Source organism: Vipera ursinii, assembly GCF_947247035.1.
Source record: "Vipera ursinii genome assembly, chromosome: 8".
Taxonomy (NCBI): domain Eukaryota; kingdom Metazoa; phylum Chordata; class Lepidosauria; order Squamata; family Viperidae; genus Vipera; species Vipera ursinii.
The window spans coordinates 25,604,258-25,618,945 of record NC_139519.1 but is presented as its reverse complement, the minus strand read 5'-3'; the positions used below and the strand labels follow the sequence as shown (position 1 = coordinate 25,618,945).

Here is a 14,688-nt window from a genome sequence, read left to right as displayed (position 1 = left end):
AGAGGGGAGAGGGGAGGAGGAGGGGGCTCATGATGCTTGTTAGCAGTGGCAGGAATTGCATCAGGAACTCCAAAGGTTGCTTACAATGTGGTGAGCCCCAGAGGTTGCAAGACAAGTCCCTTCCAAGAGCAGGGAAGGAAGTGTGGGGTTCACTGGCCATCCACAGCTACATCTCCTTTCAGCCATGGCGGCCACCTTAGAGAGCATCTCCCTGCCCACGTTCCAGCACTGTTACTTCAACCGATGAGTAGCTAGAAGCAGACCTGCCATGTATCCTGGATGATCCTCTCAAGTAGAGAGCATCGACACCTGAGCCTGCAGGCATAATGACTGTGTAGCCAACTCCCTCAGGACCATCACAGTCTCAGGTCACAAGAACTCTTTCCCACCATTGCCTTCCTACGCCCCCCAACTTTTAAAAAAGCAAGGTTGACAAGGACCTCTGCGTGGAAAACTGAAGTCCATCCAAATCTCTAAGCTCTGAAAATCCTGGCCAATTCGTGAGACAAGTATCTCCCCACTGGGAAGACATGATGCCAGGGAAGAGAGCAAATGGGGTCTCTCCAAGCCAACCTCCAGGACCTGTTTATTTAGGGAATTTAGGATATTTAGAAGCGGTCGCTGTGTTTCCTTCTAGCAGACATAGGAGATGGAGGTAGATCAAGCAGCCCCCAAAACGATCCTGGCATCCTCTTCTTTTGCCCTCCTTACCGAGTCCAACATTGATACTTTTGGCCAGCCAGATGCTTTTAGAGACGAACTGCTGGGTAGTCAGGCGGAAAGTTTCCAAGAAGAAGTTAAAAGTAGGGCAAGATGAGATGGAACAGGAGCCACGGGAGATCAGAGGGCCAACCTCCCATCCACCAACAGGAAAATTGGTCTTACATTAAAGTCTGGATGTGTTTGATTTCTTTTTCTCTTTGGGGGAAAAGAGGTAAACTAAAATAAAGTCTCTGAAGTTCAGGGAGGAGGTTTTCTTCACCCAAGGAGGCAGCTGCAGCTGAAGTCAGTTCAAAAGCAACCCAGGCGTTTGGTGGTCTCCAAGGTCACGCACAGCACGGTGGGGTGGCTGAAAGCCCCCTCTGTCAAAAACCTTCATTCCACCAGGCACTCAGGCCTTCCTCAAATACTGATTGTGATGGTGCCCCTTCCCTCCCCAGACCCATTTCCTTGGCTTGACTCCCCCTGACCCTTTTCCTTCTTTGTGCGGGGGAGAGGCATGTGGAAAGGCTGCCCTGCTAATATGGAGCCTCCGGAAGGACTTTCAGGCACAAGAGAGAGAGGCGATGTCTCTGCAGAAGGATTTGACCTTCGTAATCTAATTTGCTTTAAATTTAAAATGATACTTCCTTCTCTTATTATAAGGAGCCGTGCCATTGGCTTGTAAAGATTACCATTTCTTGTCTTTCCAATTGTAATAAATCCAATTCAAGCATGCTCTTGATTTGGAATCTGTCACAACAAGACCCAGAGGACACAGCTCCATGGATGAGCTCCTGGAGGGGGGCTGGGGGGGCAGCTGGCCAAAGAGATGAGGCCAGGCAATTGCCGGTCTTGGCCCTCTTGGCCAACTTCTTCGTGCGGAGAGGAAATGCGATGGCCATAAAAAGATTACCCTGGCAGGGCAGACAGGCTGGCTGCAGTGACGCCTCCCTTCTTGGCCTGGGGTTCTGCCTGGCTCGTTCCAGGCCTGTCTGCAGCTGTCGTCTCAGGCATGCAGGGCCACCCTTCCCACTTATTCTTCCTGTCCAGCATCACTGACCGGCTTGTGGGTGGGAGACACAGAGGATGGAGGCCACTGGAGCTGCAGGAGGTGGGTTTTGATTGCTCCCCAAGAAAGGTCCCCCTCCAACGGGCCTTGTGTTCAGAAGAAGGTCCTCATTGAGGGACTTCTGGAGAGGGTCTAGACCTTTAGGGGGTCCTGGCAAACTGCAGGCAGGTGATGTTTAATGTGGGGGAGGAAACTTAGGCTCTGCTGGAGAAGAATCCTCCAGGGTCTCTGTCGGGTTTTACCCCAAGCAACAATTGTCTGCCATTACCATATTGGAGAAGACATTTCTCCCTATAAATCAAACTGGGACGTGCACAGCTTGCATATCAACAACTACTACCACAAAGGCAGGTGAGCCACACAGAATGGGCTGGAGGAACTGTATTTTACCCATCTAATAAAAGAAGAAGAAGGTGGCTGAGGGTTTGAGGCCAACATTTATTGGCTAACATTCCTCTTCTTCTCAACATTCCTCTGAAGCTTTGTTTTTCATTTCCCTTTTAATTTCCAGGTGAAAGGTTAAATAGGTGATCATTTAGGGTGGAATATTGGCCGACTCACCATGATGGGTGTGGTCTTGCTTGCCTACCATGCAAAGCCTTCATGGAATTGGTTAAAGGTTGTGAACTCAGAATAAAAGGGTTATATCTGCATGACACACTGAACTGCAATCCAGACAGCCATATTCTACCTTGCAGGTGGTGTGAACTCTGACAATTGGACTGAGTGGCCCTGGAGTTCGAAGAGAAGAGAAATGGTGGGGGAATCTGTAAATATTGGGACCGATACTTACTTACTTATTTATTTATTTGTTTGTTTGTTTGTTTGTTTGTTTGTTTGTTTATTAGATTTATATACCACCCTTCTCCCGAGGGACTCAGGGTGGTGTACAGGGCAATTAAAATATAACATACAAAAGTTAAAAATAGATTAAATTAAATTTAGCCCCAAACAAAATAAATTAAATTATGAAATTTAAAACCCCAATCCCTCAGTCCAGGCCGGCAAGCTCGAATAACCAGGTTTTCAGGTCACGGCGAAAAGAGCGAAGGTCGGGAGCCATCCGGAGCTCAACAGGGAGCAGATTCCAGAGGGCAGGCACACCCACAGAGAATGCTCTCCCCCTGGGGGCCGCCAGCCGGCACTCCCTGACCGACGGCACCCTGAGGAGGCCCTCTCTGTGGGAGCGCACGGGGCGATGGGAAGTTGACGCCGGCAGCAGGTGCTCCCATAAATAATCAGCTTGACCAAAACAACCTCTAAACATACTGCAAACCTGGTCTGGTGGACCCTTGTGGGACAGAAAGCTCCATTGGGGGGAGGGTCCATGGAAGTCTCCATAAGAGGCATGGAAAAATATTCAGAGATGTCATGCAGACCTGTGACCTCTCTTGAAAGGCTGGGTTAATTCTGGCTTTGCAAGCCTTGCTGAGCAACTGGAGGCAGAGAAGATGTGAGCTTTTGACCTCTCCTTCAGCTGTTCTGAACAGACATGGCCTGCTCCTGTGTCATTCCTCCCCAAGAACAACTGGCGGGGCCTTGTGCTGCCTCTGTCTTGAGCCATGAGACCACCCGTTGGCTGGGCTGTGGAAGGAGGCTGCTACTCATGGCTTCCACGTCTCCCAAGCCAGCCATTCTCACCTGCCCATCAGCAACCTCTGCTTCTGAGGGAAAGAAGACCCCACCCCTTGCACCCCGGGAAGGGCTTCCAGGGGTTTCTGCCGGCGCTCCAGGATCTTCCTGGATGGCTCTCAGTCGTTTGCATCAATGCTAGTGACAAAATAGCAGCATGTTCCATCTCCCTTTACAGATCGCATCAGAGAGTTTGCCGATTCTGTTTTTGACTAATACACCACTTAAATTAGGAACAAATATGGTATTCATCACGAGGAAAGTTGCATTGCAGTCTGCATGAAGTTGTAATTGTCTAGGCAGGAGGGGGCCGTGTCCAGTGAAATCCTGTCGCAGCGCATGTATGCGAGGAAATGAAAGTTTGCTTTTCTCTTTTCCTGCCATTTGAGCAGTCCCCGTCTCTGTTCTTCCATTTGATGACAGGGAAATAGGAGGTGCACAAAAGCTCGACTTCAGAGCCTCATTGCGGGAAGAGAAAACCATCCTTGGAGCCCTCCAATTTCTTTCAGAAAACGCTGTTAAATCTGAACGGCTTTCAGCTGATTATTCCTTTCTCTGGGTTGCTGGAATAAACTCTGAAATTTTCAAACAGGGACGTGAGCCGCGGCCAGACAGTCCGTTGAGTGGCAGTCGCAGAGCTTAGATGCCACCGAAGGCTTTGAACGTTCAAACGGAGCCTTAGATGAGCGACCGTCTCTTTTCACTTGGCCGAGTTCAGAGGAGGTGAGCAACTCCTCCATTGTGGTCCTCGGGGAGGGGAGGATTCCGACTCCCAGAAACTCAGAACCAATTCACCGGTTCCCCAAAGATGCACGCTCAGTTACGGCAGGAGTCAGCCATTTTGGAAGGCTGCAAAAGGAGAGGAGATACTGGTAGGTTTCCCTCAGTGTATGTTGAGAAATCCAGCTGGACAATGTGCAAACCTTGTGAAGGGGAGGGCATCTCTTCTAAAAGCCGGAGAACATATATAATAATAATAATAATATATAATAATATATAGCTTTCCACCTACATTCTGAGGTTGGGGTGGGGGGTAATCCTACAGCGCCGTTCCTCTGAATGGGTACTTTGCCAGAGAGAGTGCAGAAAGGTCACATTCTCAAAGAATGCAAAGAGTCCCCAGGCCATCAGCTGTCTAAAATATTTGGGCAGGTTTAATTGCCTGGCTTGGTGGTGACAAATTGGTGTCATTAACATACAAAGGGAGGTTTGAAGGGCTGGAACATTTGGTCTCGTTAGGACCCCTGGCAGGGGCGCCCGCGGGAGGGGAGATGCCAAGCTGGCAGGTGGGACTGTGTGGCTGCAGCTGCCATGTTTATTTTTAGGACCACCTCCTGACCCCTGGCGACAGTCTTCCCTTTCTACCAAGGATGAGCTGGCCAGAGTTTCTCTTGGCAGAGGAAAATCATCTATGATGGCACTGATGGACCTTCCCATGTGTACATACCTTTCCATGGACATCCTGAAGAGTTCAAATGCAGGAAGGAGGAGAGAAATGGCTTCACCCTTACAGGCCTGAGAGGCAAGGGACACCCCATCACTGGGTCCAGCCATTCTGACCGCCATTCGGATGGGAAGGCAGAACCTGGGACTGTGATCTGGCTCCTGATCCCAAAGGGCTGCAGCCCCTCTTCCGCAGCCCTTTACCAATGGCACAATTTAGTTCATCAGACCCGGCAGCAGCGGAACCACCATTGAGGGTGCTAAACGACCTTCCCCATTAACTTGCTGATGGCTGAGATCCTTGGGGCTGGTTATGCAATGAATGCCGCAGGCTCCGGAAAGCCACCTCACTTCCATTTGAAAAAATCTCCCCCCCCCGAATCCGGGCAATGCTTCCGGGTGTCTCTTGAAGACTTTGCTCAGGGCTAGCCTTGGTAAATACAGGGTGAATGTCTTCCCTTTCTTTGACCATCTTTTTTAATGAGTGTGTTTTTCTATTGATTTACTGTACTGTTTTATGACTCTATTTAAATGATGCTGTAATTGTAAATTGTGAAGGGAAGCAAGCTGTAAACAGAACGTAAGTAACAAATAAGGTCATTGTGTGGTCCCCATTGTGGCAAATGTTTGCATGCAGTCATTCGTGTCTTCATTGCCTCCTGTTTGCCTGGTTAAAATTTGACCCTGCAGGTGCCAAAGGCTCAAACATCTATATAGGTACAGCCGTGAAATAGGACCTGGTAAAAATGGAGGGAAAACCTGGAGCAAACTCGTGTAGCATTTCAAGAGAAGATGGAGACACAGTATTTGCCTAAGGTAAGTAAAACAGGTACCTGAACTGCATCTGGCTGCTTCAGTAGCCCTGGAGACTACTGTTTTGCTGACCTGTTGAAAATAAAATGGGAAGATTAAAGAGCTTTTAAAAGCTCCTAGCATACAAAGGTTTTTTTAAAAAGACCTTTAATCTTCCTGTTTTATTTCTTGTAATCTAAGAAAACAAATCACAAAACTAAGGTTTCGCAGTCTGCAAACATTATCTGTCTGTCTGTCTGTCTACCTACCTACCTACCTACTCTCTCCATCTACCTGTCCATCTACCTGTCCATCTACCATCTAATTGACTCTCCAATCTTGTGAACACTGGAAAGAGGAAATATGTGAAAACTGCAAAGCCTAGATGCTGTTGTCCATTGTCTTGAGAATACCCACAAAATGCCAAAGCTAACTTTGAGCTTATCGCAATGTGCAATGCAGGCTGAGCCCTTCACAAGAGGCCAGTGTTTAGAAGAAGCACCATTGTCCTCAGTGAGAATTGTTGGAATGGTCCAGAGGCCTGCGGGCTCGGACTGACATCTTAAGAATGTAGTAAGATGTAGTGTTGTTTTTACAGCATGCATTTACTGTAAATGGTTATCTGAAAATGCTCCTTTTCATTTGGCAATTTAAAAATTTAAGCATGTGTTACTGCACCTTCACATCTTGCTAGTTGGCCTTGTTTTTCTCTGAGTTTTTTTCCTCTTCCAGAATTTCTGTGCATCTGCTAATCTTACCTAGATATCTGGAGGGCAGGACAGACTAATTTCTGTAATGAAGACCTTTATAGATACCCTAAATCCAAACCTCAAATTGCCAAATACACGAACAAATGCATTGGATTCACGGATAGATCACATGAGTAAAATGTCTTTTTTCCCCCATTTCCTCTCTTAAAATCAGGTTGAGCAAACATCAATTGTAAGTTATAAACTGGAAAAGCACCATCTGGCTCGTGAAGTTAGCTGCATTAAAATATGAAGATATTAACAAATGCCTCCCTATTTGAAGAATATTCAGTACGTAGTGGCATTTTGAGAGAGGGAGGAAAAAAATGTGTTACCGTCAGGCAGTTCCTTGTATTTGTAACTTTCTTTTTTATTAAGTAGCTATGGCAACTTGGCACGTTACTCATCCAACGAGAGTTGCAGAGTTGCGATAGCATCTTTCCAGGCAGAGAGCTGTCCTGCCCTCCGTGTTCTGCTGCTCTGAGGGGGAGAAGGCGGCCAGAGACGGCCTTTGCACCGTGCTTCATCAGTGGCTCTGCTGGCATTTTGCTCTGTGGCTCAAACACCCAACTGGCATCCTGCCCAGGCGTCTTGCAAGATGGCCCCTCTTCCCTTCCCTTCCCTACCTGACTGGAGGCTCAGGCTTTCGGGGAACTGAACCTCAAAGATCTCACTCGGCCAGTGGGGCTGAGTCAATGGCATCCAAGTCAAATTTTGGTTTCTTCCTTCTGTAAATTATAGCAAAAGGCCATAGACGGGAGCTAAGGAAAGGAGAACAGAATTGGAAGGGATCTTGGAGGTCTTCTAGTTCAACCCCCTGTTCAAGCAGGAGACCCTGTACCATTACATGGCATGGGTCCGGGATACCTCGAGGACCACCTGCTGCCGGCGTCAACTCCCCTCCGCTCTGTGCGTGCCCACAGAGAGGGCCTCCTCAGGGTGCCTCCGGTCAGGGAATGTTGACTGGTGGCCCCCAGGGGGAGGGCCTTCTCTGTGGGTGCCCCGGCACTATGGAACCAACTGCCGGTTGAGCTCCGGATGGCATCGGACCTCCGATCCTTCCGTCGCGGGTTGAAGACCCACTTGTTTGAGTTAGCTGGTCTGGCCTGAAGGGGAATATGGGTTTTTAAATTGGTTTTATTATTTTACTATTGCTGTATTTTAATTGGGCATGGTTTAATTCTCTTTTAATTTTTGTATACCTATTTATATATGCCCTGTGAACCGCCCTGAGTCCCTAGGGAGAAGGGCGGTATAGAAATCCAATAAATGAAATGAAATGAAATGAAATGAAATTTCAGAAAAGTGACTGACCGGCCTCTTCTTAGAAACCTCCAGGGTTGGAGCACCCACAACTCCTGGAGGCAAGCCATCAGCAGAGCAGCCTTGTCTAACCTTGGTCAAGGCGCAGCTAGAGGCAGGCACTTCAGTCCCAGGGCCTTTCCTTGGGGATTGAATCCATCCCTTTTCCCACCCTTGTTGTACACTCACCACAAAGCCCCAGCATAGCGGTCTCAGAATTGCCCAGTCCCTATGGTGTGTGTGTGTGTGTGTTTCCTGCACACTCTGCCCCATTTCTGTTACTTGGCTCTGCATCTTGTTGCTTGGGGACGGATGTGGATAGACGGATCAATGTATTTATGTAAGATTTATAAGGCTGCCCAACTCAAACAATGTGAGTCTGGGCAGCCAAGCGTTTTGGAGGGGTTTCCTTTTGGCTCTACTCTTGCTTTCACAAAAGGCCTTAGCCCACCCCTCTGCCCACATGCCTGAGTAGGAGATGCAGAGAAGAGGCTGGTGAGCCAAGAACCCTCCAAGGAGTTAGACTACAGCCCACCCTGGAGAGACTTGCTGGGGGGGGGAAACAGGTGGCCTTGATCTTAGGACTTTCCATGTCCTGCCACTGCCTGACCCTCTGTGGTGCCCGGGTGCTGAGGAGCTGCTGGTGGCTTTGTGGCACAAGGCTGGTTCCAAAGGAAGGCCACAAGGCTGTGGTACAAGCCCAACATCACATTCTTCACAACTGGTGTGTGAGCACAGGAGTGCCTTAGCTGGAGCTCTGCTCTCCCCATGAGTAAAGCAGTTTGTTCCCAGTGCAGGCAGCAACACACAACTTAGCTGCTTTCCATCCCCGTCAGTCAGGCCTCGTTTCAGTCCGGGGGCAGTGAACTACATCGACAAACTCATTCCAGGCGAAGCTTCCCCCCAAACCGTGTGGAGGAGCCCCCTGCCCCAGGTGACCAGAATTGCCATTGTTGGCACTTCCCAAACATTTCGCCCTTCCCTTTTTCTGGAGCAGGGTCTGCCTGGTGCAGGGAGACCCAGAGAGGACTTTTTCAGACTTCCAGCATTTGAAATCTGCCATCTGTAATCTCTTGGTTAGTTAGCAGTGGATACGTCATCAGGGATCACTTTAATGGCTGTAATATTGATATTTATTATGCAAATTGGATTCCCTTACATCTGATTGTTCTCTGTCCTCTGAATACTTAAAATTATTGTACACCTTTATCCTTAATGTGAGTTGTCCTTCAATTTGATGCTTGAGCAGAACATGCAGGTCGTCACGGAGAGGAATGAAGGAAGTAATTAAAGGAGAGAGGGAGAGATATTAGAGATAGTGAGTGTGCTGGACCTCCTTTTCCAAAGCCAAATGAGTTCAGACACGAAATCTTGAAACCTTTGCTTGTTTTCTGGCTCCTGCAGGGAGCCCAGGTGCTTCTCTTGGGGGATACGCTTGGCTTAGTTGCTGAGTGTAAACGGCTCCAGCAGCTTTGATCTTGCAGAGGGCTCTTTGTTTGAGGCTAGTTTATCAAAACTGCAGGTGAAAGTCAAACCTGCCTTCCTTCCTTGCAGACGGAGTAAGCGCTCAGATCTGGAAGGAGGAATTTGACCAAAGAACGGCCTCTTGTTTTAGCAGGAGGCAGACTCCATCTTTGCTCTGCTGCAATGCAGGTGAGATGGGACATGCCTCAGACTCAGGAAGAGGGCACGGCGAGAACCTTGCTGGCCTCGCTTCAACATAAACGCATTTTTGCCACACTCAGTTTTACCCCCACTGGCTCACCCTCCCTGACAGCATCCCCCCCCAGCCTCCTTAGGCAGGCCAGATTCTCCAGCATCCCCCTCTTCCCCCCCCCCGTGGCAGAGAGACAGAGAGAGAGCTCCTTTAATCACGAGATGGGTGACCTGGCGGAGGGACGCTGCTCTGGGGCTTTTGCCAAAGGGAAGAACTGGGCCAAGCAAAACTCCTGGCCTCAGCTTGGCATAAAGGAGGAAAGGGATGAAATGAAGCGGGGGAGGGACATGAGGGGAAGCCTTGGTTGCCCTTTGCCATGGCACCGACAAGGGCACTCAGCTCCATGGCACCAACGGGGCGCTCTGGGCTCCCCTCTGCAGAGGATGGGAAGCTGGTGGCCAAGTCATGCCACGCTTCCAGTGCTTCCTGGTGGGGGAAGGAAGCGGTTTGGAGACAAGCAAGAAGCTTGTTTCAAATGATGCTTCAGAGGTGTTGGGCCCCTTTAGGGCACTGCCCAGCATGCTCCCCTTTGGGTCTACGTGGATCCTCGAAATACGAGAAATATTCAGGGCCGCTCGCTGGCTCTTCTGGCCAGAAATCCCAAAAGAAAGAAGCTGCAGCTGACCACAGACTCTCCCAGGGTGGCTCAGACTGGGGAGGAAGGGCTCCCACGCAATCCGCTGGGCCTGCCAGGTGAGGAGCTGCCGCTTCTCAGGATGTGCCCCAGTGGTGACCAAGCCTCCTTCCCCAAGCAAGCCTCCACCACCAGCTGACTGGAGGCCCCAGGAGAAGCTGCCACACAGGCAGAGCATCAATCCTATTGAAGCTGCTTGGCTGCGATCTCAGCGTGGCCAAAGTGGGGACCCCTCCCACACCGAGCCCTCCTGTTGCCCAGAAGACGGGGGCCAGTCCACGGGGACGGAGCTTTCGTGGCTACGGGGGCCAATCCTGCTGCCGGCTCCTCCAGGCCTCGTCCCGGCTGCCTCGGAGCAGGAGAGCCTTTCCCTGCAGCCTGTCGGGCTCGGGGTTGCAGCAGGTTTGGGACAGAGACGCTCCCCCGCTGCAAAGACCCCGAAGAGGGTGGCGCCTTCCCGGAGCAGAGGAATCCGGCCCCTCGGCGCCCCTCCCAGCTGGCGGCCAAGGTGGGCAGCCCTGCTTCCTGCCGAGAAGGGAACGGTTCTCCCCGGAGCTGTTCGGGCCCCGGGGCCGAGAGCAGCCCCTCCGGCTGGGGAGAAAAGGCTGGCCGCGTTCAGACGAGCCCGGCAGGGAACTGGGCTTCCCGGCGGATCGGGCGCCGTTTCCGCCCTCGCACGGTCTGGCGGCAGCTGCCAGAGGGAGTCGCAGCCTCTCCGGGGCTGCGGTTCCTCCGAGCCTGGCGCTCGACGGACGGGTCGCGCAGCTCCGGGGACCCCGGGAGACGCTCCGGTCTCTTCTGGGAGCGGGAGCGAGCGAGGGCCCGCCGGCCTCCGCCGAACGGGCGGCCCACGCAGGGCTGGCGGGGGGGGCGGCTGCGGGGCCGGAGCCCGCGGCACCTTCTCCGCCGACGGCGGCCTCGGGTCGCCCTTCGCCGCCCCGCGCCGGCTCCGATCCCGGCCGAGGTCCAAGCGCCGCCCGCGCCCCTCCTCGGCCCCGCCCGCCCGGGCGCCGGAGAGCGGAGCTGCGTCGGGCCGGGGAGAGTCCGGACACCGCCCCGCCTCGCGGAGCTGCCCGCCCGCTCCCATCATCCCCAGCCGGGCGGGGACCGACGGACGGGGCCGCGTCCACTGCGGGGGGGCGGGCGGGCGCTCATCGGCCTGCGGGGCGGGGCCGGGGGCGTGGCTATGGCTGGCGGGCGTGGGCGGGGCGAGCGCGGGGCGCGCTGGCTGGCGGAGGGCGCGGCCCCGCCCCGTGACGTCGCGCGTCTGGTCAGGCGCCGGCTGGCTGGCGCGGCGGGTTCGGGCGGCGCTGCCAGAGCCGAGCAGGTGCCCGAGGATGGCGAGCCGCAGCCGGACGAGCGCGCCGCAGAGGCGGCGGCCGCAGCACCAGCAGCCCCCGCAGCGGCAGCAGCCCCGGCCCGCCCCGCCGCCGCCGCCCGCGCTCCTGCTGCTCCTGCTGGCCGCCGTCGCCGCCGCTTCGCTGCTGCCCACAGGTAGGAGCGCCGCCGCCGCCGCCGCCGCGGAGGATGGGCCGCGCGGTCCCCGCCGCGCCGAGCAGGACGCCGCCCATGCCCCTGCCGAGGCTCCGGGCGAGCGGCGCCCCCCCCGCCCTCCCGGGGCTGCCTCGGGCCGGCCGGGCTGGCGCTGCAGCAACCGGTGGGGGCCGGCGCGAGTCCCGAGGGAGAAGCGCCGCCGATGCTGCGGCCCCGCAGAGCAGCCCGGGCTTTCCCCCGCAGCCTCCGGCGGAGATTTCCGGGCGGCTCTCGGCCCCCGCCCGGCAGCGCGCGGCTTCAGGCAGCTCGTCCCCTGCCGCCGCCGCCGCCGCCTTCGCTCCCCCGGCCGCGCTCCGGCGCTGCGGCGGGAACTTCGGCCCGCTTCTCCGACGCCGACGCCGCGGGGCTCCGGGGAGGCAAAGCGGCGTCGGCGGAAGACGCGGAGGAGCCGCCCGCGCCCCTCCTGTCCCGGGGCCGATGCGCAGCGGCTGGCGGAGTGCCCCCCGAGCCCCTCCCGGAAGGCTCCCCGCCTGCCCGGCTGGCTCCCTGCCGAGGCCGCCTGTGGCTGAGAGCTGGCGGCGGGGGGGTCGCGAGGCCGCCCGGAGCCCCTTGCCCGCTTTGGCTCTGGCCGGTTTGTCGGGGACGAGCCGGCGCGCCGTTGAGCGGCCCTTTGCGCGGAGCCCGGCGGGAAAGGCGAGCCGGGCAGCTCCGCGGGGAACAAAGGGCGGCATTCATGGGGGCGGCGGGAGGCCGGTTGCACCTCCTCGGTCAAGTTCTTCGGAAGGGCCCCTCGGAAGGGGCGGGAAGCGTCGCGGGCTGCGCCACCTTCCCCGGGCAGATCCCGTTTTCCAGGCTGTCGTTGCGGCGGCCCCGATCCCGAGGCTGACCCTCCGCCGGAGGATGCCTCGCCCGGGGCTTTGCGTAGCGGGCGGGAAAGTGGCCTCCGTGGTGGATGGGGGGTCATGATGTGGGGAGGGAGGGAGGGAGGCCGGCTGCCCGCAGTGCCAGGCACCCGGGACGCCCGGAGTGAAAGCCGGCTGGGCCAGTTCTGTGACCATCTTCACCCTTTCCGAGGATCCCCCAAGCTTCCCACCGGCGCAGGACCGGTTCTGCTGAGGACTCGTTTATCCTGGAACGGTGGGGCTTCTGCACTGGGGACGAGGTTTTAGATCTGTTGGAGTATTTTTTGGCCTGGAGCATTCAGGCATTTGACAGAGGCTTTCTTGGGGGGGGGGGTGAGGGAGGGAATGACTGCCGGTTCTCTCATCTGGGCATGAATATCTGGAATTTCACCCTGTCGGTACTGAAATCTCATCGGGTTATTACAGAGAATAGAATAACTCTTTGTGAAACCTGGTCAAGGCAACTTACAGGGTTGAGCTCAGATAACACCATCCCTCTTTCCAGGCAAGAGGAGAAACAGCAGTTGGGAGTTTGGCTGCCTGTCTCAGCCTAGATGGGCCCCAACCTTGGTATCCATCTAAAGGAATCTTCAGCAGAATAAAAAGGATTTTAATGGCTAAAGAGCAAAGATGGGGTTGATTCTTACTCTGGGCATTTATCAGCTGGAATGTTTGACGGAGAGACAACTAAGCGTGGAAGCTTCATTTTTTTTTGAGCTTGTAAGCCTCAAATTGGCAAAGAAATATTTGTCAAATCAAAAGTAATTCTTATTTCATGGATATTCTCACTTTTTAAGGAAGACCGGGTCAGGAAAACAACCCCACTTCATTCTTGTAGGGTTGAATAACCGTCTTAAAAGTTGGCTGGGGGGTGCCCTTTGCCCCCATTATACCAGGCAGGATCCAGGCAGGGTTTCTCACGCCCCCACCTTTCCCGGGGCTAAGATACTTTCTGTTGTCCCTTAACTGCTAACTCTTGTATACCTTTGCCATATTTATTTTTGTTTTCTTGACTGATACACTGTATTTATCTTTGTTTTTCCTTACAGAAACTGTGTGCACCTAGCTGTTGGTGCTGGTAATACTGCTTAAATATGTTAGAAAGAATTTGAGATATTCTTGTTTCTTCTTTCCTGGAAGAGGCCTCAGATGTTTGGGTCATGTTCCACCAGGGGTGTTGCAAAATTCTGCACTTGGCAGGGTCCTCTCTCATTTGTGAGTCGAATGGCAGGCCTTTGAAGAAAGTGGCTGCTGTGTTAATAGACATTTGGGATACTTGGTGTTCTTGGGTATTTATAATGTTTGGCCTGTAGGATTGTTTCTCCCATAGTCTTGTGGGCTTCTTAAGCCAGTGGGTCTGCGTTCCCTTGTGTTAATGTGGGTCTTGGAAGCTGTCTCTGAAAATGTTGAATTCTTGAAACTATCTCCCATAGTACGTTCTTGATGTGATGCGGTAATCAGGAGTGTGTTATTGAGCATGTAGCAGAAACCCAATTCTAGCTTGGATAATTGTAATGGAGCTAGGTAATATTAAAAGCTGGTTTTAAAAAAGCTGGTACTTTAATCTATGGCAGCTTTCATCTGAAGATCACTCTGCTTTACAGTTAATTAAGCTTCACAGAGATCCTTGGAAGTTGAAAAAAGGGCAAGATTCCAAGTGTTATTGAAATCTGGCCTTGAACAGAGAGAGTGGACACTGCACAGCAACCCCCTCCCCAAAATAACATAACAAGGCTGTGGTGCAAATAGACTTGACTGTGACTGGATCTTGGGGGTGTTCGGGCCCAGAGCTGCTGGCTGCCCACGATTGTCCCAGGGCGGCCCTGCAGAAGCACCGCGATCGGAATTCCTGTCTAGGTGGCCATGCTGGTTAAGGATCCCGTCTCACCAGGAGAGAACACGGTAAAGAAGATTGCCTGATGCTTTAAGTAATATAAACAGAAATAAATATGGGAAATGTATTCAAACAGTTGGGACAACAGCATAATCATTAAGCTTCTCTGTGGTTTATCTCATACTTGTGTTGAGAGCTTTATCATTCAGAGGGAACAAATTGCTTAGGCAGCTTTCCCCCGACTTGCTATCTCCCTCCCCTGCCCATTTTTTTGTGGTTCAGTGCCCAGAATCCACATCTGGAGGCAAACCATGTTGAGGACAGCTGTCACGGCACCTGTAATTTAAAGCTGGAAGGGCAATATTGTGTATAATCACGACGTTTCTCCAAATTACCAGCATCCAGACCAGGGATGAGC

At 53.3% G+C, this 14,688-nt stretch overlaps 1 protein-coding gene across 3 annotated transcripts in view; it reads left to right on the top strand.

Annotated features, from left to right (window-relative positions):
* The first annotated feature begins 11,354 nt into the window (after positions 1–11,354).
* The window catches only part of CADM1 (cell adhesion molecule 1), a 189,015-nt gene continuing 185,681 nt past the window's right edge, over positions 11,355–14,688 (top strand). For all 3 annotated transcript variants that reach the window (XM_083368800.1, XM_083368799.1, XM_083368798.1), the window contains exon 1: positions 11,355–11,534. In XM_083368800.1, coding sequence (XP_083224926.1) covers positions 11,378–11,534 — 157 coding nt within the window. In that variant the 5' untranslated portion in view covers positions 11,355–11,377. The remainder of the gene's footprint in view (positions 11,535–14,688) is intronic.